Source organism: Atractosteus spatula, chromosome 4, assembly GCF_055471065.1.
Source record: "Atractosteus spatula isolate fAtrSpa1 chromosome 4, fAtrSpa1.hap1, whole genome shotgun sequence".
NCBI lineage: Eukaryota > Metazoa > Chordata > Actinopteri > Semionotiformes > Lepisosteidae > Atractosteus > Atractosteus spatula.
In genome coordinates this window covers 50,796,191-50,819,930 of record NC_142709.1, presented here as the reverse complement: position 1 = coordinate 50,819,930, position 23,740 = coordinate 50,796,191, and the positions used below count along the sequence as shown (strand labels likewise).

General features: G+C 35.1%; 1 protein-coding gene across 1 annotated transcript in view; it reads left to right on the top strand.

Moving 5' to 3' along the window:
• Positions 1 to 23,740, top strand: part of LOC148836495 (neuroligin-4, X-linked) — an 87,358-nt gene that overhangs the window by 14,579 nt on the left and 49,039 nt on the right. Inside the window, exons 3-4 of the mRNA XM_088913541.1 lie at positions 15,384 to 15,443; positions 20,922 to 21,074. Of these exons, the coding sequence (XP_088769667.1) occupies positions 15,384 to 15,443; positions 20,922 to 21,074 (213 nt within the window). The remainder of the gene's footprint in view (positions 1 to 15,383; positions 15,444 to 20,921; positions 21,075 to 23,740) is intronic.

Genomic DNA, 23,740 nt, shown 5'->3' with positions numbered 1-23,740 from the left:
CACAATTCAGAAATGGATGCTGTATCTATTTCTTCTCAAGCACGTTATTAAGTGGATGTTTTCAAAGAATACTTTTTTTGCTGAGTTTTCTCGACTATTTATGGTATAGAAATCAAAAGCACACATCCAAGCACATACACAATAAAAATTGTTATAAGACTCTTTATATGTTTGTGCATTCATTCCCACTGATTAATGTATACAAGCTAGAATAAACATTAATATACAGCACCTACTGTATATCTTTTTGCTGCAGAATATACAGTATATGCATATAGTACCGCCCATCACTTTTAAATCATTCTTATATGTAAGAAACATTTTTGTAATAGTGTGACTGATATCACTTTGTTTCTAGAATTTGAGAAATTGCTTTTCATGTACTTCTGCAATTGACCAGGATCTTTATGAAAATAACCATATACAATAGCAACACACTGGATATAATTTCTGTTATTTAGAACAGAAAGAAACTGACGTTTAATCAGATGGATTTTAATGCAGTGTATGATATTAGGGTTAAATATGCAATAATGGTTATTATTGCATTAAGGTACAATAAATTGTAATTACAGATTTCAAATACATCACTATGGAAGATCTTTAAATTTAAAAACATTATATCCTTAATCTTTACTTTAACTCACTGGTTTTCATTTAACTAATATGAATAGAAAGCTCCATCATTTTTAATAAACAAAAATAAGAGAAAGACACACTTGGGGTTGAGAGGTTGGCATTGAAAAGCTTTTCAGATATACTGTACATGTACTAATAAGCTTTGGTATTGTAAGTCTGTATTTTAAGGTCAACAAGGAAAACTAATGGAGCCGTTTCATTTTTGAAGATTCATTCTATTGTAATGCTTCGGGGTTCATGTGGGCGCCCTCGCTGCTGCCGCCTCAGGTCGGCCCCCCACCGTCGGGGACTCGAACCTCCGGCGTCACTCAACAGGAACCCAGCCACTTGAGCCAAAGGGAAATCTCCCGTCAGCCCAGCGGCTGCGGTCCCTGCTATCACAGGGAAGGGCGGTGACGTCACCGCGCTGGTAAACCGGCTCTCACAAGCAATGGAGGCCGTATGCGTTACACTCTCCCCCGCTTAACTCACCGTCCTCGGCGAAAGGCTATCCCACCCCGCTCTGACACCAATGTAACGCTTTGGGGTTCACGTGGGCGCCCTCGCTGCTGCCACCTCAGGTCGGCCCCCCACCGTCGGGGACTCAAACCCGGGCCTCCGGCGTCACTCAACAAGGACTAGGACCACTTGAGCCAAAGGGAAATCTCCCGTCAGCCCGCCGGCTGCGGTCCCTGCTATTCACAGGGAAAGGCAGTGACGTCACCGCTCTGGTAAGCCGGCTCTCACAAGCAAAGGAGGCCGTATGCGTTACACTATATATAGACCGAACTGTGAAATCGATATTAGATCTAAAAAAGAGACAGAGATAATCTGATGATCTTGATTTACTGTACATCTTTGCCAAACTTTGGTGATGTGTGCTCTTGTCTATGATTAATCAACCATGGTGTTTTACACAGCCTTCCTGTTTTGTTTCTTTAAAGCTTTTGCCTGGCTTAATTAACACAATGACAACATTTCATTTAGTGTTTTATCTGTAGCGGACATTGTAATGGAGATATGTAATATTATCGTTATTTTGTTTTTAAATGAGCCTGAAAATACTTCCGTATGCAGCATGTGATTAATTTACTGAGTGCTACGGTTTTTTATACATCTCACAAGTGTAGGAACCTGTGATGTTCGCAAAAGCCGGTCTTTTGGAATAGAGATGCTACTGGGATCCGCGGGGCTGCCATTCCCGTAGTCTTTCCTCTGCGCTGATCTTTCGAAAACCACAAATTGGCAGGTAGCAGAGACACGTTTTGACCTTTTCAAATCTAATGTCATCTTTGAATTCAAAACAGAAGCAGAACGTAAGAAGTGAAACTGGGGTACTGTTTTCCTCCAGGGTTTTTCAGAAGAAAAGGTCTTGCAATTTTAACTGTTGGTACAGGTCTGCTCCTCGCATATAAGCAGATGATCAAATCGGTGAAACAGAAACGTGTTGATGTAACTCAACCGCTTTAACCCCTGTTTAAATATATATAAGTATAATGTATACAAGTATATACTTTTTAAACATAAATGTATATAAATTAAATATATTTTAAATTTAAAATGTAATTTAAGTTAATTGTTGCTATATAAAAAAGAAAATTATTACATTTTAGGGTGATCTTTCACAGCCCCACAAAGAAGTTTGGTTCGTGGAATTCTAAATAAATTATTTATTTTCTTTGATATCATCTATGAAGCATTGGGGGAATTGATCACAAATCAAGGGGTCATCCTGTTAAACATATCCTTTCCCGTTTGCGGAATACTTTTACCATTAAGTGTCATTTTCAACTTAATTTTGCTGACCATGTTGTTGTTTAACATAACCTGGTATCCGTATATCTGTACTTACACATGATATGTTTTTGTTAAGAACAGTTAGGAAACAAATAATAAAAAATGATCTCTGAGATGGATTTATACTTTACAAAATATGTATTGGACTCAAAGGAATTCTTCTGGGGCTTTGTCTTTCAGCATTGTTCCAGAGAAAACCCTAGAAAATAATTGTGCTATCAGCTTTGTCTGGAGCATGTGCCTTCCAAGTTAAGTGTATTCTATGGTTGGAGTACAAGTATTTATGATTTGCTGTAAACGTACAGCATGTATACATTTTAATGAAGTTTGATGAAACAAATATTACTTTGTCCTGTAGATAGCGTTAGTCATACTGTATGTCCTTGTTAATCATAGTACATTGACACAATCCGCAATTTGCCTTGTGAAACAATTATATAATGTTTTTCCCTTTAATTAAACAATGTGTATATAACACAGAATTATTTTAAATTTAGTGTTTGATTTAAACTGAATTGTTTTAAAGCACGTTAAAAGAGCAGCACAGGTTAAATACTGCCCAGAAATCATTTATGATTTCTCTTATTGTGTTTATATACTATTTTTATCTCACGGCTAATTGTGTCTGACAGCGAGAATTCTCCTATAATAAAATATCTCATCTCTCAATTTTGTAGTAGGATCTTGGACAAGCAGTATAAAGTTTTAGAGGAATGTTATCATGCATTTCAGAGCTACCTTTTCTTGAGAAGCATTCTTGAATGGCAGAATATCTATTTTCCTAAATTAAAGAAGAGAATATACTGTAATGGTTGTGCCCAAGAAGCAGGTCTGATTCTAATTGCCATGATTGTTGCAATAGAATCAGGACATTCTCCGGAAGTCACTTGTGCTAAATTATTCAGGATAAGCTTAGGGCTTGGCCTAGAGGAGGCTTCTGGGTGAGACAACAGTGGGGGTGTTTCAGTGTTTATTCTAATTTTACTCAAGACAGCCTGCTTTGCCAAAATGAAATATGGTCCAATACTTGCTTGTTTTTTTTGGCTCAGCCTTTTCTGCTTAAGAATACCCACTTCTCTACCAATATCATGCAAATGAAGAAGAATTTCTATGAAGATTAATCATGAGTAGGGTTCTCCTGCTGTTTTCTCAGAAACAAAAGTCATGGAAATGTTGTTTCTCTGCACAACAAACAATTAGATGAAAAAATATCTTAAGCAAACCCATGACAATAACATGACTGTCTTGTTTTAGTTGCTTAGCTTCTTGTTTTTAGATTTATAGTTACTGGTTTCACAACAGAGATAATGCTTTCAGCAGTGTAATTTGTACTTTTATAAATATTAGATATGCCATCTATTTTCTAACTAATATAATTAAATCTAGTTATTGTTTGACCATTGAGCTGTAAGGGAATAAGAATTTGTTCATTCCATGTTAAAGTGTATGAAGAAATAGAATGTTTTTAAACACTGTTTCTCTTTAATCAAATATGGATATGAAGTAAATTCATTCAAGAGTTGCGAAACAGAAAATTGAATGGAAAAAGACTGCCTAAACTTAAAAAATATATATTTCCTTTCAGAAAGAAATCATGTACTTATATTTCAAAGATCTAACATAGAGAAAATGTATCAGGTAAAGAAATTTATTAAGCTATACTGTAGATGTGTAGTATCTAGTATATTTTGTGCTCTTATTTGTACACGGTTAAAGGTGTAAATTCCTTTAAATAGCTCAATAGAAATGTTACTGTTAATGACAAACAGTTCACATAGTGTCAATCCTGGTTTTTTAAAATATAACTTCATATTGTTTAGAAAATACTGAAAGTTTTGTAAGAATGCAAGATTACATGATGAAATTCTATATAGTTTATAGATTTGTTATAAAACATTTATTTTTTATATTTTTGGTATTATAATTTAAACACAGCAATTGTGTCATGTAGAAAAATGAAATGTGATAACATTTGTAAAATATACATAAAGTGTCATGGACACTCCAAGTGGAAAAAAAAAACTGTATACTGTATGAAGAAGAAAAAAATTATTAATTATTATTATTAAATTATTAAAAATAGGAGCACCTGGGGATATTTAAATAGCTATAAAATAACGATTTGCACTTATTGTAGCTCCTTGCAGTAGCTGAATGTTACTTAGTAGATTTGCAAATATAAGTTATACTTGTAATGAACAGTGACAATCACTTTTTATAGGACTACATTGGCGTTTTTATTGCTGGAAATAAGGACAGCAAAACAAAATAAGTAGATCAATAAGTTTAATACAGTATACTGTATCTTATTTTTCTGTAGAACTAAAGTAGAAGTCAAAATTTCTGTATGCCACCTCTAAATGATAAAATAATATATCTCAAATAGATGTTGTGTAATATATCAAAATGCTTTGCTTTTTATCCCAAAACATCACAAATGCTATACATACTGTATGGGAGAGGACCTACTTCATTTACCCTTGACATGCAGGTTAACAGGCCTGCTCTTATAAACAGTGCCATGACGTAGTAAACAAGTAATCAGGAACTTGGTTCAGTATCTCATTCACAGGACTGTACCTCTTACAGTGCACTGTTCATTCTGATTAAAAAGGAAGAAAGCTACCTGATGGTACACCAAAACTACTTACAGAAGCAAACATGATTTTCCTTAGATATTCATTTCAGTACTGACTTGGACAATCTTGTTTAGCTGAGGTCTGATGAGATCAGGCTACAAGGTGTTGAATCTTCAGTCTAGCTGTTCTGTGTCCAGAATTCCTTAAGACCTGTCTGGTGCATCTAATTTTCAGAGGCTTGTTTCCCTGTAGTCTTGGATATAGCCAAATTTAGAGAATAGTTTTCCGCATCTTTATTGCCAGGTGGAAAACGAAGGATATGAGAAGTACAGTAGCATGACTCAGAACTGAAAAGGTGGTGAGATGGTCCAGAGTTTAATAGAGTTCCAGAGATTTGCTGTTGCAAATATAAGAGGAACGAACCATTGTGCAGAATTCACCATAAACTGGTGGTGATTTAAGCATACTCATTTAATTTACTAGTTTAGGCCATGCCTTTGTGATGAGTGTCAAACAGCACAATGATTTTTCTGAATAAAGACTCACTGTGAAAAGCTGCAGGGGTCATATTGACATTAAAATCCCACTTTAACAGCCCTTAGTAAAACCTAGCAAGGATTTGTGAGTTCATCATGCTCATTGTAAAAGAATGTTACATCTCTTACATAATAAATAATGTATTCAATTTGAGAAAAATTTAATTTTGTATGAGGGCTTTGTCTAGTTTCTTGTGTAGCTGCTTGGGTTCTTTTCCACTATTGAACTCTGCATGATCTAAAGCCTTACTTAGACACACCATGCCTAAACCCTTTTGGAAACTGGAATTCAAATGTGATCTCTTTGCTGGCATCATAGAAGAGTTTTTTTTTATTTATTTTACCTTTATCCTTAAAAAAAACTGCATTAGGATCATTTATGAATATTTAGGCAAATACTAAACTTCCTCTTGTTCTGTTTCATTTCTTTAATCTTCATATATTCTACAACATATTCTCATGATTTTCCTTTCTAATTTTAGTGCAACAAATCTTAAAACTTAATTGTTAATATTATGAAATGTAAATGGTGTGGGTGAGAGTTATTAATATATATTACAGCTTCGGTGGCTTGTATATTATATTAAATCTACTGAATTGCTTTAATTAAACAGGCAGCTTTGTATAGTCATGTGGTGTATAACCTACTAACATTCAGTATAGTACATATATCTAGTATCGATTACCGTAAAAAAGAAAATTGTGTGCTTGAGTGATAACGATTGTAGCAGACAAAACGTAGTAAAAAATGATTAATAGTTTTTGTAAAACTATGTTTTAAATTTAAATTTGTTTTTTTTCTATTGTTCGGCCAAGCCCTAGTTAATGCAGAATAGAAGTGTGATTCTCATTAGTTGCTTTATTAGCTTAACTTGCCTGGCTGAGGGAATCGCAAATTGACTGTAAGGACAAGACTGATGGAACCTCCTTGTTTTAGGAGGAATGAGCCAGGGAGCTGCTGCAAGGGTGTAAAACAGGAATGGATATTATGTGAGTGGGGTCTTGATGTACAGTTGCAGTCCCTCAGAGGGTGCGTTAAAACTTTTTGCTGCATTAGAGTTACTGCAGTACACCCCAGTGTACTTCACTATGTGGTTCACTGGATAAAGATGATAAATAGGTGGCACTTGTGGTGCATTAGATGTTAGTGAAATGATTGCTTCATTTAACCTGTTTCCCAACTGTGCATCCTTAAATCCACTTGATATGGAATATTATTACGGAATTATATAACTAAAGGGATATTTTGGTAGCTGAGAATAAAAATAACAGATGTATAACGTCTCTGAACGTCATAAAGGATACTTTATTTGAATATAAACATATAATAAATAATGTATATAGCTGGTAGTGATAGATAAAAAAATAAAATACAGTACACAACAGTATTCCACCTTCTTTATAAACATTTCCTGAATCAAATTCTTTAACTCATTCACTTACTGTGATTATTTTGAAGCAGTTTTGAAGTGCTTGTTCTAATTGTGTAATGTTTATACACTTTATATAAAGCTGTAATGTGTTAAGCTTTTCTGTGAAATACTTGCTGTTGTTATTGTGAAAACAAAGTTGTAGTACTTTTTTAAATCCACTTAATGGGGAATACTAATATCAAATAATTGATATTACATTTTACTAGCTGAAAATAAAAATGAATGTCATTAACAATATTAATTTATGGATCTAAATATAATAATGCTGATTTGGCTGCTAGTGGTACCATATTCCACTTTCTTTGCATCAATTGCATTAACTTGTTCAATTGTACTTATTTTGGAACGTTTTTGACATGTTCAGTTTAACTACTTTTTTGCTGTCTGTATTTTTGTAATGGATGATGAAATGCTCAGTTTATAATGTTGCTTGCCCAACCCAGTGTTGCTTTGTTATAGTGGTAAAGTGCTTGCCTATCACTTAGAATGTCCCAGGTTCACTTCTGGGGCAGGGCACCACTTTTATTTTTAACAAGTAAAGGCTCCTTCTCCCTTCAACTCTAGGAAGCGCATAATAAAAATTTATTGCACTATTCTAGTTTACACATTTTCACCCACTATCTTCCTTTACAGAAAAACAATAACAATGGCAAACTAACTGCTAACACCCACAATCCAAACAAGATTGCCTAATCCAATTAATAAACACAGCAGGAATGTAACATCCCCAATAAATCATGTTTATTAAAACAAAGTAGGCAGTTTACAAGATAAACTCCACTAAAACTCTTCATCTTACATAAAAATTCCCCTAAAGCTAACCCTATACCAAAAGTGATCAGGGCATCAGCTACAACATTCTCCATGCCCTTATTGTATCTAATTTCCAAGGTGTAAGCCTTTTACATAAGTGAACAGTACATCCGTTCGAAGCATTCTAAAGTCTCTGAAGTATGACATCAACACTACTGTAGGTTGCAAACCAGTAATTAAATGAGACTGTAAATGCACACTTGCCCATCTATACCCCATCTCTGCGCCTTGCATGACACATTGGAGTCATGAGAAGTCTGGTCCAAAAAGGCAAAACATTTGCAAGAATAAAAGACTGAGAAGCACCAGTTTCTCTCAAAAGTTTTTATTAACTTCCGGTCTTTTGATTCTCCAGTTATTGACACATGGATCATACCCCTCATTGATGACCTGTTCTCCATTACATTCAAACACATAAGGAGATGTCTGAATCAAAGCAAAGCTTTAACATAAGAAAATCAGTAATCAAATGACCTGTAAAAAATCACTCTTATTTTTCCAAAGTGTGCAAAGAAACAGATCAGATGACACAGTTAATGCACGAACTGTTGAGTTTTTATCATTTCCCTGAGAGGGTTGGACAGAAGTAGTAAACACATTCTTATGTGTTAACATACAGTAAATCATCTCATAAGTCACCATAAACTCATCTGCTAACGCAGCTGCTTTTGAGAGCAAGGTAACTTTCTGCTCATTGAAATAAGTTACAATACAGTCAGGTAGACAATTTTTAAAGCAAAATTAGCTGTTTAGGATTGACGGTATGCCTCAGGGACTAATATATAGGCCTGCTACACTGCCACCTTAATGGGGGACTGCAATGCTATTGTTATATTTTGGGTTTAGAAAGAATCAGCATTGATGAGTGCATTTCAAACCACAATAATAGTAAAATGTTCACAGTAACTTGTAAAACTGCCAATTTACATAACAAAATAGACAAAATTTCCAGCTCCATATTCTGCAATTCAGAACAAGGCAACAAGACTTTCAACTGTCCTAGTACATTGTAAACAAGCAGACTTGTGAATACATCTCTTTTAATCCTATAGAAATATCGCTCTCAACTTCAAGATGGTTTTAATAATAATAAATAATAATATAAAAAAATAGCACTTACTTGTTAACTCTGAATGCAGATCGTGTTGGAAGCTTTCTGTGGTGAAATGTCTGCTGCACGACATGTAATTATTCGCTCATTCGTTACATTAGTCATTAATTTGTAGGAGCTCTCGCTCTCACCAGTGGTGAGACCAGGGATTTGTGACAACACAGCGACGTACAGTACTTTCACAAAGTTCACAATTTTGTGCTTAATTTAAAATGTTTAACATTCTTCTATACTGTTGTAGTGTTTCATAGCCGTTCAGGGAAGCCAAATATGTAACGTTGTGGCTCTCTGAAGGCACCAGTTCTGTAGGGTTTGGGCATTTACTGTGACAATTATTAATTGTAGCAGTAAATCACAAAGTTGATTCTTTTGATGGCTTTAGAATCCAACCATGCGATATAACTCAAACAACGCACACACACAGGTACTAATACACGAGGATACATTTATTAATACATAGAATATGCATGTAAACCTAACAGATCTTATCGAGAGGGTTATCAGAATACAAAGATATATATTCAATCAGTTACGAAGTGTTACACATCAAGAGGACATACGTTCAGTATATCATTCATTAAGACCGTTTCATAAATGAACTTGGTTATAACTTCTACATTAGATACTTGAAACAAGTACATAACTCTTAGGAATTAAATTGATATCAACTGGTTTGGATAACAATTGAATTCCCGAGCTGTAATGCATTGAAGTTGAATACTCATCCAATTTCTGGGGATTCAGATCTCCTGCGGGCACAAAGAAACAGTTGCAGGCTGTTGCTGTCCAATCCGCGCTCTCTGGCTCGGTGCCAGGCTGTGCTGTGCGGCTTGCGACGGTGCGCTGCAGATGCTCACTGGCCGGCTAGTTAGTGTTGGTTTTAACTAGCAAAGTTTGTGCACAGGAGAAAAGATGACTGTGGGTCCCAGCAAGTCAGGAAGAGGACCGGTTCGTTCCTGATGAAGCGCTAGTTCTGAATAATGATTCAGCTGTCCACAGTTCCGACCTGTTCACGAGGCCTGCTGCTGGTTACTCTCTGGCAACCTCCACTCTAGACTCTTAGAACAAAGGAAAGTTCTGGCACTCGGACACACTGGCCGTTCCGTGGTTGTCCGGGCTGAGTCTCGGGATGGTCAGGAGGCGCGCTGCGAGAATGTCCTGCCCTTGGGAGCCTTCTGCTCCTGGGCCGTCCTGCCCTGGAATTCTCCTTTGAATTCCCTTTAGAACAGTCCACAGAATCCTCTCCAGAATCTTACTGAATCTCCCGAATCTGAATCTTGTTGAATCTGAATCTCCAGGCCTGTGTTGCCTGTTTTTACCTGGAGGAACTTCAGCTTGTTGATTGGCTGAAAGTTCCATGGGCATCAGAGTCCCACGTGGGTTACTCAGCCCTACCAGTCCCTGATTGGTTGATCAAGGTGAGATATGAGTCACTTAGTCCTGACACTTAGTAATGCAGTCCAGATGTCCATCCGGCACTCCCTAGACTGATAGGCGCCAGTGGATGACCATTGATCATGATAGCCAGACTTAGCTAAGTGCATCCCCCTTTGGGAGCTGTCCTAGGAAACCTTAAATCATCTTGCATGAATAGTTTCTCTGTGGCTGCACCACAGAGATGAACAGAGAAATGGGGCCTCATTTGGGAAGCTCAGAAACACTTAATTCTGCCTTATTATTAAGCCTCGCCGCTACACTGTCAATTAATTTATTTTGCTACCAAGATTTAATAACCGGTCTGAGAAATTGGGACTGCTGTTCCCATTTAACAGTATCATAATCTAACCCTTCCTCTAAATTCAGCACAGAACAAGCATCCTGAGTCTTGCCAGTAAAATGACACTGCAACAGTGGAAGCCAGGTATCCTTTGGCCAAGACAAAGTCACAGTAATATGCTCAAAAGCACTAACACACAAATCTACCTCGGTTTCCCTAAATGGAGGTACTGTATTAAGTTAATATGTTTGTGTGATTAAAGATGGTCAAACTCTATTATCATGAGATGGTATGGTCACTTTAAAATTGAACATATTTCCTTCACTTATGAGGGAGAGAGGGAAAACTCATTTATTTCACAGTGTGTACTGTAATTTTAAAATGTCCGCCATGTGAATTGAATACATGAACAAAGACTACAATTCCCAATGTGTCACACACAAGAATCCCATGAAGTCATATCCACAGATATGCAGAAACAATAGCATACATGTCAATGAACAATGCAGTATGATTGATATACGGTAGAAATATATTGTATATATAGTAAGTACAGTATGATACCATATGGTTTTAAAGCCACTACAGTACAATATGTATGAAATATGTATATTTTTATTAATCAAAATCTAAAGTAAAATTGTTTTATAATTACTTGCTTCTGAAATTAGCATTAAGACAAAATGTAGATTATTTTAATGTGGAGGTAAACCTTGAAAATATGTCATGTTCACAACAAGCTATAATAATAACAACATTTTTTTATATATCAGGCTGAACAATTTTGCTTTGTAAAATAACCCTACTTTCATTTCTAATATTAATTTAATATTTAACATACTGTAATATACATTTCAGCAGTAAATCTTTGCTAAATCACTTGCAGTCTCCCACTTCTCTCCCAATTTAAGTGATACCAATCAAAATTGGGAAAAAAGTAAGATAACATATAGTAAATGCAGTGTAGAAATATTTGGCATCATCTTTATTCTCTTGCGGATGTAACTGGAGAGAAACGTATTAAAATACTGTGCCCTCTAGGTTTATTCATCGCTCTGATAGCATATTCACTGTTTCCCAAACATACAAAAATTATACTTTTCCAAATATTTCTAAGTCTTTTCTTTGACTTCATTATAAATTAATCATAAACTTTGTATTTATATATTGCTGCTCATTCCACAGGATCTCAAAGCACTTAGCATAACCTAGTTTTTTCACCTCTAGTGCAGCCTCTTCCAGGGTGAAACGTCAGTCGTTACCTGCCAGCAGCCCTCCTACACTGCACTTCAACATAAAAGTAAATTCCCCCAGTTGAATTAAGTGGGATCTTTCAAAAGACCAGATTGCACAAGTTAAATTTAACCAGGACACCATGTGTAACACCCATACGCTTTTGAAAAATGTTGTGGGATCTTTAATGACCAAATAGTCAGGACCATCTTTTAGTGTCTCATGTAAAGAATAGTACATCCTACAGCACAGTGTTTGGAAATTTTGGTCAAAATGGAAGAGTGCTACTAACACAACTGGCAGTAGCAGCAGCCTGGTTTTCTTTGGAAGTCTCCCATGCCACTACAGACCAGGTCTTACTTGGGTTTTAAGATCTGTTGAGATCTACCCACCAGTGTAACGATGCATAGTTTAGGACCCTGTGCAGACGGTATAATCCAGAAGTGACTTGAAAAGGGCTACGGGGAAAACACAGTGAGGAACAGGGGGTGGTGCCGACAGTGAATCCAGGTGCAAGGGGGGAACACAGACAAACAAGTCCAGAAAACAGTCCAATGTAGAATATCCGGGGTGCAATCCAAAATCCAAAACCAGGGAATCCATCCGAGACAGATCGATTAAAAAAAGGAACGAGGACATGGAACAAGGAGATTAAAATGGAGTGACGAGGCCAGGTGCTCCGAGCCCCAGACTCAAGTCAGGACGCCATTAGGAAGCCTATGCCCTCAAGCCGTGGACATAGGGTGACTTGATGCTAGGCGGGCCTCCAGACGTCCGTCTTCCAATGCAGAGCCCCGAGGTTCCGGACCACCGGGTATAAATAAAGAATGAAACAAGGGGGCAGGTGAACGTGATAATGAACTTAACTCAAAAGGGTCGGAGCGCCCTCTAGAGGAGGGATGATGATAATGACAACGAGGTGGTAATGCTGCTTTCGGAAATCAGTTTGAAATTAGTCAAAGCCCTAGAAATAAACTATATTGCTTTATTGATGATGAAAGGCTTTATTCCATGCTGAAAAGAGAAGAAATGCAGTGTTTTGGCTGTGGACCCTTCTTTAGACTTGAACTTCTATTACTTAATGCAGTCTGTGGTAATATTACCCTGCTTCATGAAGTGAACAAATGTGCCATCATTTTATTTTTTTGAGATATTGACAAATCTGATATATTTATGCAATATATTTGTATATTTGTATTACATTATGTTTAGTTGCTTATAGTAAATTGTATTCTTGCTCTTGTTTGTTCTGAGTCCGCATAGCCTTTGTTGGGTTTACAATAAGTGTTATTGAATTTATGCAATAATGGAATCTAATACCGGCAGCAGAGTTCTCCCGCTTCTACTGCTGCTTCTACTCCCTGACTCAAAAAGCAATGTAAGCTAAACAAAAATTGTACTTTAGGACATGCTCTGTAAAATAAAAGGACTGTGGGGAGACTCAGTTTGACATTCTGAGAAGGCAAATTTAATTAAGGTAAAGTAAGTGGATATTAGAGGCCAATTTCCCTTTAAATATTTCTTTATATTTCTGAATTTCTCCTTTAGAGAGTTTTCCATTAAACAGACACAAGTTTAATGAAACATATCTAGATGGGGTTTGACAATTTTAAAGATTGTTGATTCACATGCTTTTTATTGTGCATTGATAACAACAGTGACAAACCACCACTTTGTGGTGACAAACCACCAGATCGAATTTGTTGCATACATTACATTTTTCTTATCAAACATTTAAAACAGTTTGAAACATTTAAAACAACATTCAAGCTGGGTTTTAGAAAATCATCACAAATAAAACATCGTATATAAAGTACAGTATATGTCTGTTTATATACAGTATACAATATATATCATGTATAATCCTTGTGTTTCTGACAAGCCTGAGTCAATCTACACTATAATATTTCTACTAGTCTACTGGTCAACTGTTGATTTAATCTCTTCACCATTGCATATACTTAATGTTGTACTGATAGCAGAGCAACTAGTGAATAAATCAATGCTTGCTTGTTTTAATCATGGGAAATAATTTCCTTGTAAATTGTGTAAACACAACAATTCTTCTTTAGTGAGAAGACTGTAATATACGTCCTTACTGCAGAGGCAAAGCGCATGAAAACCCCTGGATTGTAAACTGTAACCCAGAGATGATTCAATTACAAAATTTTATGTGTTTTTTTTTCCTTTTCATTTTGAAAACTGAAGTATTGTAGAGGATTTCATAGCTCCCTTTTCTGGTTTTCCGGTAAAAATCTTATGCTTGATTTTTGGTTTGAAATCACGGACCTTCACTTTTTGCTGCTTTCTCTGAAATGCAGGAAAACAAAATGGCATTAAATTTTGCTTTGTGTAATGGAACAGTCACCATGATATATTATTGCAAGGGAGTATGCTCATAAGGAGAACCAAAAATTGCTAAACATAATAATGTACAAGGACAGTATGAAGATTGTAATGACAAAAATGAACTTTCAGTACAACCGAAACGTTGTGTCTCTTTTCTTCTCTTTTTTGCATGGAATAAACATTTACATGTTATGTCTTTTGCTTTTTTAACAATCAACACTTTAAGATGTGGTATAATATACTGTATATAAATAAATCATCATCCTTTGTAAATGCTAGGCAGTCTACTGTAAATCAATAGCTAGTGCAGGGAGCATGTGGGAAGTAGAAAAGGACCAATACATTCATTCAGTGTAGCTTTGAAACTTCTTTACAAACTTCTTCAGTCTGGTATTTGTGAAGACAGATTTTGTTGAAAAGGTATTGTAATCTTCTGTGTTCTGTTAAAGTAATACTGAAACTTTGGAATGCTACAGTGTTAGCTTCCTTTTAGTGATTATTAGTAGTATTGATAACATTTTATTTTACATATTTTATTTTAAATAGTAATAATATTTAAATAATTTAGGTACCTCCATGAACAGGCCATGAACATTAAGTTTATTGGTTGAGATCTTTGTGTAGAATAAATTCTAACCTATTTATAACAGCTTTATCTTACATTTTACACTAGATGTAAAAATAATAACAACTTAAAGGTTTTGAAACTAAAGTTTACAACACTGAATTGTGATTACACCTCTACAACAGAGTATGTTATTTACATGAGCTGACTTTGGGTTTATGTCAAGCATTTATAGTTTCATTATCAGCTGGAATTGGTGGTACGTATTCTTTTCTTGTCATGTTTCAGCAAAGTGATATGAGTACTTCATATTCATGTTTTTCTACTATCAGCAAGGAAAACTGATTTTATTTATTTTTTGCCAAAAAAATGTTGTTTTGTGGTTTTGTTTCAATCTGCTTTTTTGGTGCATTTTTAAAAAATAAATCTTCAATTTTCAAGTACTTCCTTTCAGTGAAGGTGAAGGTGGCATGACGTGGTTATATTTTGCAGGTAGTTTTTTTTTCCAAATTATTGACATTTTTGATGGGACTACTTTTGAATGCATTTTTTTTACCAAATGTTTTTTTTTGAGAAACCTGCTGTTTTTTGAAATCTCTTTTTTCCCTTTACTCTTCTCCTGTTGACCTTAGGAGCCAACTCAAAGAAACAAGCTGATGATATAACCAGTAATGATGGTGGTGAAGATGAAGGTATTTTTTCTTTTTAAAAAAGAAAAAAAGCTTGATACAGTGCATGACAAAAACCTTTTGATTTTTTGTGAATTAATTTGTTTTTTTTCCTTGAAGTGCATACTTGTGGGCACTTCTTGATTTCTCTTTTTGTTTTTCAAACCACTTTCTTCTTTCAAAAAATTAGCATATAGATGACTGCAGTTCCCCTGTGAGATACGTTAAAGGTTATCTCTAAATGTGTGTGAAGTGAGCAATATAATAAACTTTATTTACTATTGAATCCATTCCCTTTCCAGTCCTAGAAAGTGGAGGATGGGAATTGAAACTATGCATGTGTTTTAATTGTTATTTCCCTTTCTAAAACCCTTTGAGAAAAATGAAAAAAGTCATGTTGGTCCTGTTCATTTTACATTGCCCAGTGAAGCATGAAAACTAACCCTTGTTTTGACAGTACGATGCTGTTAATTTGTCCCTGTGTCTATATATATGTTTCTGTCATAGAGATACTGTAGCTTGCCTTTTTGCATGAAACACAATATAGCTTTTCACCCATTGAAATATTGTATGTACATTGCAGTGTCTACTGTATGTAGCAGGATAAAACCACTCTTCATGATTATGTTAAGAAGCCAAAATCAAAGACAATGTATCAAAAAAATGAATTTGTTGTGAAAAGATTATTCTACCTATTGGAAACCTATCTCTTCTGCATATTAAAAACAGCATTTTGTTCCACATTACCTGTACATTGTGGTCTGTTACAAAACATGTTACCATGCAGCCACATAATGCTGTTTCAGTGCTTATCATTATTATTCTGTTGGATTAGAACAGCAAATCTACATACAATAACAATGTGTGCACACGTGATAAGCTAAAGGTAGGCATTGTTATAACAGGATCTCTGCTATATTTGGAGCAGTGTTGGGAGGTTTTATTTGGTAACATTTGAGTAAGAAAGTGAAGCTGAAAGAAAGAATGTGACATTGAAACTGGAATGTTGAATTATTAACAAAGTCCTGATGCTAGAAAACACTTTTGCAGATTAAAATAAAAATGACCGATGAAAAATGTCAATTTTTAAATTGGCTCCACAGTTTGGTGCTTTTGTTAAAAGAAAAATGCAGATCTAAAAAAAACTGATATAAAAATTAAAAGAAAATAACAAGAATACAAAATCATGGGCATTTTCCAGGCATTTGCTACTTCTCAGTAATAGTAGAACCCTTTCAATTTTCTATAAAGCCCACACTCAGAGCTGTTTTAAGAGTCACTGTGATATTACACACTGGAACTAAAGAATGCTTTCAGCAGTGGCTGTGGTGGTGCTGGCATGTTCTCATAGCTGGGCTCTGTAGGCTTTTTCAGAATTTACACAAACTCAGAATTTTGACCTTACTTGCAGCAATATTTTGTTTCTTAATCGTTGGTTTTTAACATCATATGTTTTTTTAAGGGATTTTACTAGGCTAAACGGATGCACAGAAATAGAACCACTTTTGAATATGACCTCTCTAATACAGAAAAGGCATTATATAGAACATTTAGATCAATGATTTTTCTCATATCCCCACTTAGTATTCATTACATCTTCAAATATTACAATCTGCATGCCTAGTATAGTCTGGAGATGAGTGGGCCAAGGGATTGACTTTGAGGCACACAGAAGCTCAGCTGAGCAAGTACAGAAGTTGCTGGTGGAGAGCTAAGTCTTAAAACAGTTGGCAATTCAATATTCAGTGGGTATTTAATAAACAATAAATGGGATTCCAGATTTACTCTAAAAATTCTGGATGAAGCCCTGATTAAAAACATACAAATTTTAAATCATATATGACACATGTTCTATCCAAATTAATACCGCATTGAGTGTTCTCTTTAGGGACAGAATTTTACTGATCACTGACTGGCTTTAATATTGTGCATAACACAGACCATAGCGACATACTAGTTGAAACTGTATTGACATGCACTGCAATGTAAATCTTTACTTACATTTACTTACAATCTGTGCGACCTGAGAGCTTTAAAGTAATGGTTAAGCAGTAAAATGCTTTTTGTTAAAAGTCCTGCATTTTATTTCAACCCCACCCTGCGTGAGAACTGTTCTGAGCTTTGTGCTACTTCAGTACGCTGTATACATCTGCCATCTACACAGGTGTATTATAGAAAGAAGAGGTAACTTTAAGGGCCACTATGGAATACAGAGCATCTTGGAAAGAGCCTTAAGTTTAGTGTATGAAATGTCATACTGTATGTTGCATGCACATTAACTGCCATTTACATCTTTTTTTCTCATATATATTTTATATATATATGGAAAGAGGAAATTCAGGGAATTTTAATAAATAAATGTAAAATTCAATATATTTTAATATACAGTATTCAATTATTTTTCTTGCTGAATACTGCTTTGAAGCAGCCTGAAGTTATCATATGGTTCTCCAGCATACAAAGCCTTCTCTCCCAATTGCTACTGATGCCTACACCAGAGATGTTTCAAGGGAAGCTCTCCTTAGTACACTGTTAAACCAGTGGCAGTAATATCATACTCATTTCTTCATATGAGCAATAATTGTAGTAAAAAATGTGTCTAGTACACGTGAGCATTGACAAAATGCTTCCAGATTTTGAGTTTGCTGGGAAAAAATAACCAATTGCCACTGGAATGCCTGAGCTCTATTTAATAAATATCTGACGTCCATGTATATTCTAAGCACAGAAAAAAAACTTTTAGACAGACTTTTGGGTTGGACTAACATCACCGTATTGTGAGGTTAATCCAATCCATTAATCACTGGAATGATTAAGTGAGTATTTAAAGGGTTTTTTAAAGGAGAGAGAGAAAAAAAGATTAGGAAAGGTATTTTCACTGGGAAATGTGGCAAATCCTACTGGATTAGACTGCCACATACTTCTTCTGTGAAAATACTTGCAGAATAAAAAAAAAGTAATTGACCGAGAAGAAAAAAAAATAAGTTTATGATGCATCATGGTTATGATGAATTCCCTGAATTTTATATGCCTTTCAGTTGTTAATAATGAGTTAGGATGGTTGTCTTAGTATGGAACGGCAAAGAAAGCAATGTAATATGACTGTGCAACTTGCAATATAGCCTTACAAGCCATCTTTCCAGGACATCACATGCGTGGAATGGACAAATGAGCTATTAGAAAAACATTCTAAAGTTCGCATGCCTACTGTGAAATTTCAAAAACCATTTATCTAATGACATACATTTGGAAAGGTGGAGGAAGCACTGCAGCTTTGCAAGAGTCAATGCAATATGACTGGCATAAATGTCTCATCACTATCTAAAGTCCCATCAGAAGTGAAGAGCCTTAATGGCTCATATGAAATTGCAAAAAAAAAGAGAAGTAGGCATATACTCAATACATTTGAGAGATTAATTACCTGTCACAATACTTTCTGTAGGAAACATTTAATGGCAGTGGTGAGTGCAATGAGCATAGCCCATAGGGTCGTCCATTCACTGCCGAATGTGCAACGTGACTAGAATTAATTTTCTTCTGCTATCCCACAAGATCAACGGCTTCGATTGCTACTTCGGAAGGAAAAACTACCATTTACCAAACATGGCAGTCAGTGTGCAGCATGGCTCCTGCACAGCAGCACAATCACAGAACAATCTGATCGTGCCTGAAGTGTTATTGATTGGTTTATTGCAGTAAGTCCTCCTGTCCCTGTTGTTCTGAGCCCTGTGCAGTGGGTGACATAAAGCTAGCCATATTAGAAAAGAAAATAAGATTGATTTGTAGAGCACATAATATTTTCAGATCTGCAAATTCAGAGAGTGAAGAAGGCACATACAGAGTTCTGTTAAAAGATGATTGTGTTTTCTTGAACAAGTGACGAAAAGATACAGGGCATGTTGTATTTTTTCAAGACTTGGCTGATCAAATAAACTCCTGGAAGTGAAAAAAGGATTAAATACAATAGTTTTGTCTTGTGTTTAGGCCATATGGATATTGTTGGATTTCTGGAAGCATCTGCAGTACATAAACATATGTTGAAAGCCAACATGAACTCTGTAGTACGTCAAAATCAACAATTTGAGCTGCCTTTTAATTAACTGAGCGGCAAAAGAAGAAAAAACCTTTGAGCGACTATCACGCCTGTCACAAAGTATAATGTTGTTACACAAAGAAAAATCATAGTGTTCCACACTTCTGGTGTTTATTTTATAATGACATACATCCTTTTAAAATTAAATTAGCAGACTTTTCTTCTTCACTACTTCCCAAATTAGAAAGCTGTGTTAATCGCCTTCTGGACATACATTTTTTATTCTTGTTAACCATAATTATTTAAAATATTATAGTTATACTTATCGTATACTACATACACTATTGAAGAGGATGTGTGTTGAAGAAGATGTGTCATTGAACAACTGGAAAAATAAACATGTTACCATGTTGAACATCAGTTGGTAAACTGTTGGGCTGAACTGTGAGTGAAATGGGCTCTGGGAGCAGTGATTGACTTCACCTTTACACGGTGCTTAAAACACTCTGCGGTTGTGATGTGAAGTGGAAAATGTCTCGCCTAGTTTGTAATTAGCACTTTGACTGTTTTCAAGTGGGAGCCAGATGGGCCTAAGGCAAATTTAAAAGATGGACACGAAACAAGAAAATGTGGACTGATACTAAAGTCAGTCCTGCGATAAAACAGATTACCTTGCAGTCATCATTTTTGTATAACATGTTGTGAATTCATGCAATTTGCAAGTTGTACATTTATATTATTTGTAATTTTGCTGTTTTGTCATACTAATATTATAATTTATCATGTACTGTACTTGTATGTATGTATTAATATATTACATGAATCAAAACTAGAGTGGTCTACATTAATTTGATGTTCTTAAAATATTAATGTATGTGATTTACCTTCACCTGTAGTTTAATTTGATCATTTATTTGCTCTTAATTTTTTATTAAAGTCTATATACTGTATACAGGCTACATACATAGAAATCCTTATCATAAATATGATTACCTCCTAAAAAAAGAGAGAAAATTGTACTTGTACATCACTCTAGATTTGAAACGTATATTTTTTAATGCTAATTTTACAATTGATTTATAACATTGTTGTTGCAGTACTGAGAAGCCAGAAGTCACTTGCAAAATTACATGACTGAAAATAACTAACACTTCTTTTGCCTTTTTGTATAAGAGATTTTCATATCTCTCTACGAACAAATAAGAGAGATTGTCAACTAGCAAACGATTCTGTTAAAGCCTCATACCTTAGGACATTTTAACAAATAAAGTATGGCCATGTTTAATAACACTTGGTATTTTCTTGTTAATAAATATCAAAACTGAACCACAGCAGCAGGCCTTTCTCCTGTAAAGATGGGCTGAAGGCACTAGTGTTTTTTTTGTTTTTTTGGTATTGTTTTCAGTTTTAAAAAGGTTCTTGTTATGTTTGCTTTGTAACTTTACGGGGTGTCTTTCCTTTATTTTTAGATATCCATGATGAGAATGGCTTGAAGCCAGTAATGGTCTACATCCACGGTGGGTCCTACATGGAGGGAACAGGAAACATGATTGATGGGAGCATTCTAGCCAGTTATGGGAACGTCATCGTTGTCACCCTGAACTACAGGCTAGGAGTTTTAGGTGAGCTGTTGTTTCTTTGCTTTGTACAATCTTGAAACTAGCTTGTATGAAATACAAATGTTTCTTTCTTCCTCTCTTATTGTATGCACCTATGTTGTAAGATAGATATTTTAATTGAAAAATAATATTTTCACTTATCTGGGATGCCAATGTTATATGATTCTGGAGTTTTGTACAGGGGTTCAATGTTATATCATTCTTGATTTAACACAGTATTAGGCTGAGATACTTGATTAACATATTTATATGTGGAAAGTCATTTTATAAAAAGAAAATAGGATGTCTAAAAATATTTCAGAACATGGTTAGTACTAATGCACTTACATAGTAAAACCAAAATGAAACCTGACTTGAAACATTTATGAATGTTTAGTAAAATGATAACTGAAGAGTACAAATTGGGCAAAATTCATGTGATTTTAAAAGATATACAGAAATGTGTCAGGGTGATCGTGAGATGTCCAAGTCATACATCCTTATGGTGTTTAGTATAATGTGGTTAATCATGAAAATGTTGTCAGGTACTTCCCAGAAACAAATATAGAAAACAATGAAATAGGATATTTTGGTTTTAAAAAATTCTATATCTATAATGTGCAATTTCAATATTTGTACCCTGGAATAAAACAAATATTGAAGTCTTTGTGGTGAGATCAGAATTTCTTCAAGTGGATTCCAGTATATAACAATGTCAGGGTAAAAGCAGGTACACAATTAAAGTGACTAAAATTTAAAATGTCCGTGCTATAAAATGGATAGTTTAATAACTCTGTTATGTTCCTTCTCATCTGAATTTCAAAATTCTGGAATGCAATCTAACCCAATAGCTTAAGGGAGGAGAAAGAGTAATAATAGAGCTAGAAAAATCAGACAAGGGAGTACATTTTTTAATATGGATGATGCGAACATCCATATTGGGATATGAAGAGAATTGGGATAATACATCCATCTGTCCAGGTCAGCATGTACAGTACATGTTATTTACTTTGATTTTGTGGAAGAAAGGTATTTTTTTATCGTACAATTTAATGGTGATGCAGAGTTGGACCACTTTATTATACCCTCGTTTACACACATATAAAGCTCCAAAATCATTGAATACTAAGACCTTGAGGCAGGAATTGAAAAACATTGTCTATATAAAACAATGTATGATCTGCATAGGGCAATACAAAAATGTTTAGTATTGTTAAGTAATTGTTAAGTAACAAGAGCGAAGGTAATAGACTGATGACCAGCCCTGAAATTAGATGTTCCAAAGAGAAGTCAAAGAAATGTGAAAGCAGGCATCCCAGATGAGTTCCTCAAGATGTAACAAATTGAAAAGAATACTTTTTCCTTCTTTATAAAGCCTGCCTGTATATAGTCAACTACTTTGGTCATATAAACCTCTAGTCAGCATGATGATGCATCAGAGCATACAGCTTGGAGTCTGAGTGATCTGTGCGATGGGATGATTGCTTGCACAAATTGTTAGATCTTTATTTTTTTCAATAAAAGATATATAACAAAAGAGCCTTCCTCAATGGCCATTTGCATCATGTCAAGCAAAGTGCACTTAATTGGAGCTAAACAGTCTGGTAAAATGTCCTGTAGCTCCTCTTTTAGCTTAGTGATTTGCACTACAATTGCCTCTGCGGGAGAATGAATAGGCAAGTGAAGTGCGTGGAGAAAACATACACTGTTCCTGATCAAATCTAGTTTCTAAACTGTATACTTATAGAAGGACATGCTAAATGTAAAGCTTATCAGCACAGAATCTAATAGTACACCACCTGTGTCAATCTAATGGCAGGAATAGCAGCAAAACATTTATTCCTGCAGGGTCTCAAAAACTGCCTAGTATGTCAGCCATTCAAATAATGACTCTACAAAGATATGTGGATATGAAATTCAATGTGATGTCTAAACAGGGAATTTAATTATTTTCTTAAAATTTTGATTTTCAATGCCATGGTCTCAGTCGTGAGGTGCTGTGCAATTCAATCTAGAAAATCCAACTTGGTTTCCAAGTAATTAAGTTTACTTAGTTCAGATTTATTCAGGTGTGAGACAAAAACATTTGAATTGTATTCAATCAAACCTTTGTTATTGACCATACACAATGTGAAGTTCTTTGACCAAGCCATGGCTGAATCTAGAAAGTATTACAATTTAGCTTGAACTGTTCTAAATGTCTGAAGTTTCTAAAAGTTTTATTTTATAGTAGGCTGGTTTTAAAATACCAATTTTAAATTGTGATTGTTCTTTATTTATTTGTCATCAGAAACAAACCTGCAGAAATTGGCCTGGTGCTCCGATAGGGAAAATGCAGTATCTCAGTATAGTGGAGCTCGGAAAAAAAGAGATTGAGTTAAAAAATGTAGTAGATTCGTCAGTGTGATTTATCCCTAGTCGAAAAAAGTAAGTCCTCTGGCTGATAAATGTAACACAAGCCATGTATCTACAGCATCCAGATCAGAGATTCAATGTCTCAGTTCTGTAAATGCTTTTAAATGGGAATTCAATTCTATCAGTTTTGATCTGTTGATAATATGACTCGTGACACCATTAATGTCTCCAAATTATAACAAAGTCAGTGGGTTCTTCTTTCTACTTTTCATTGTATAATTAACCTTTATTTGTTCCATTGCAGCCAACACACACTGATGCAGGTCCCCACTTGA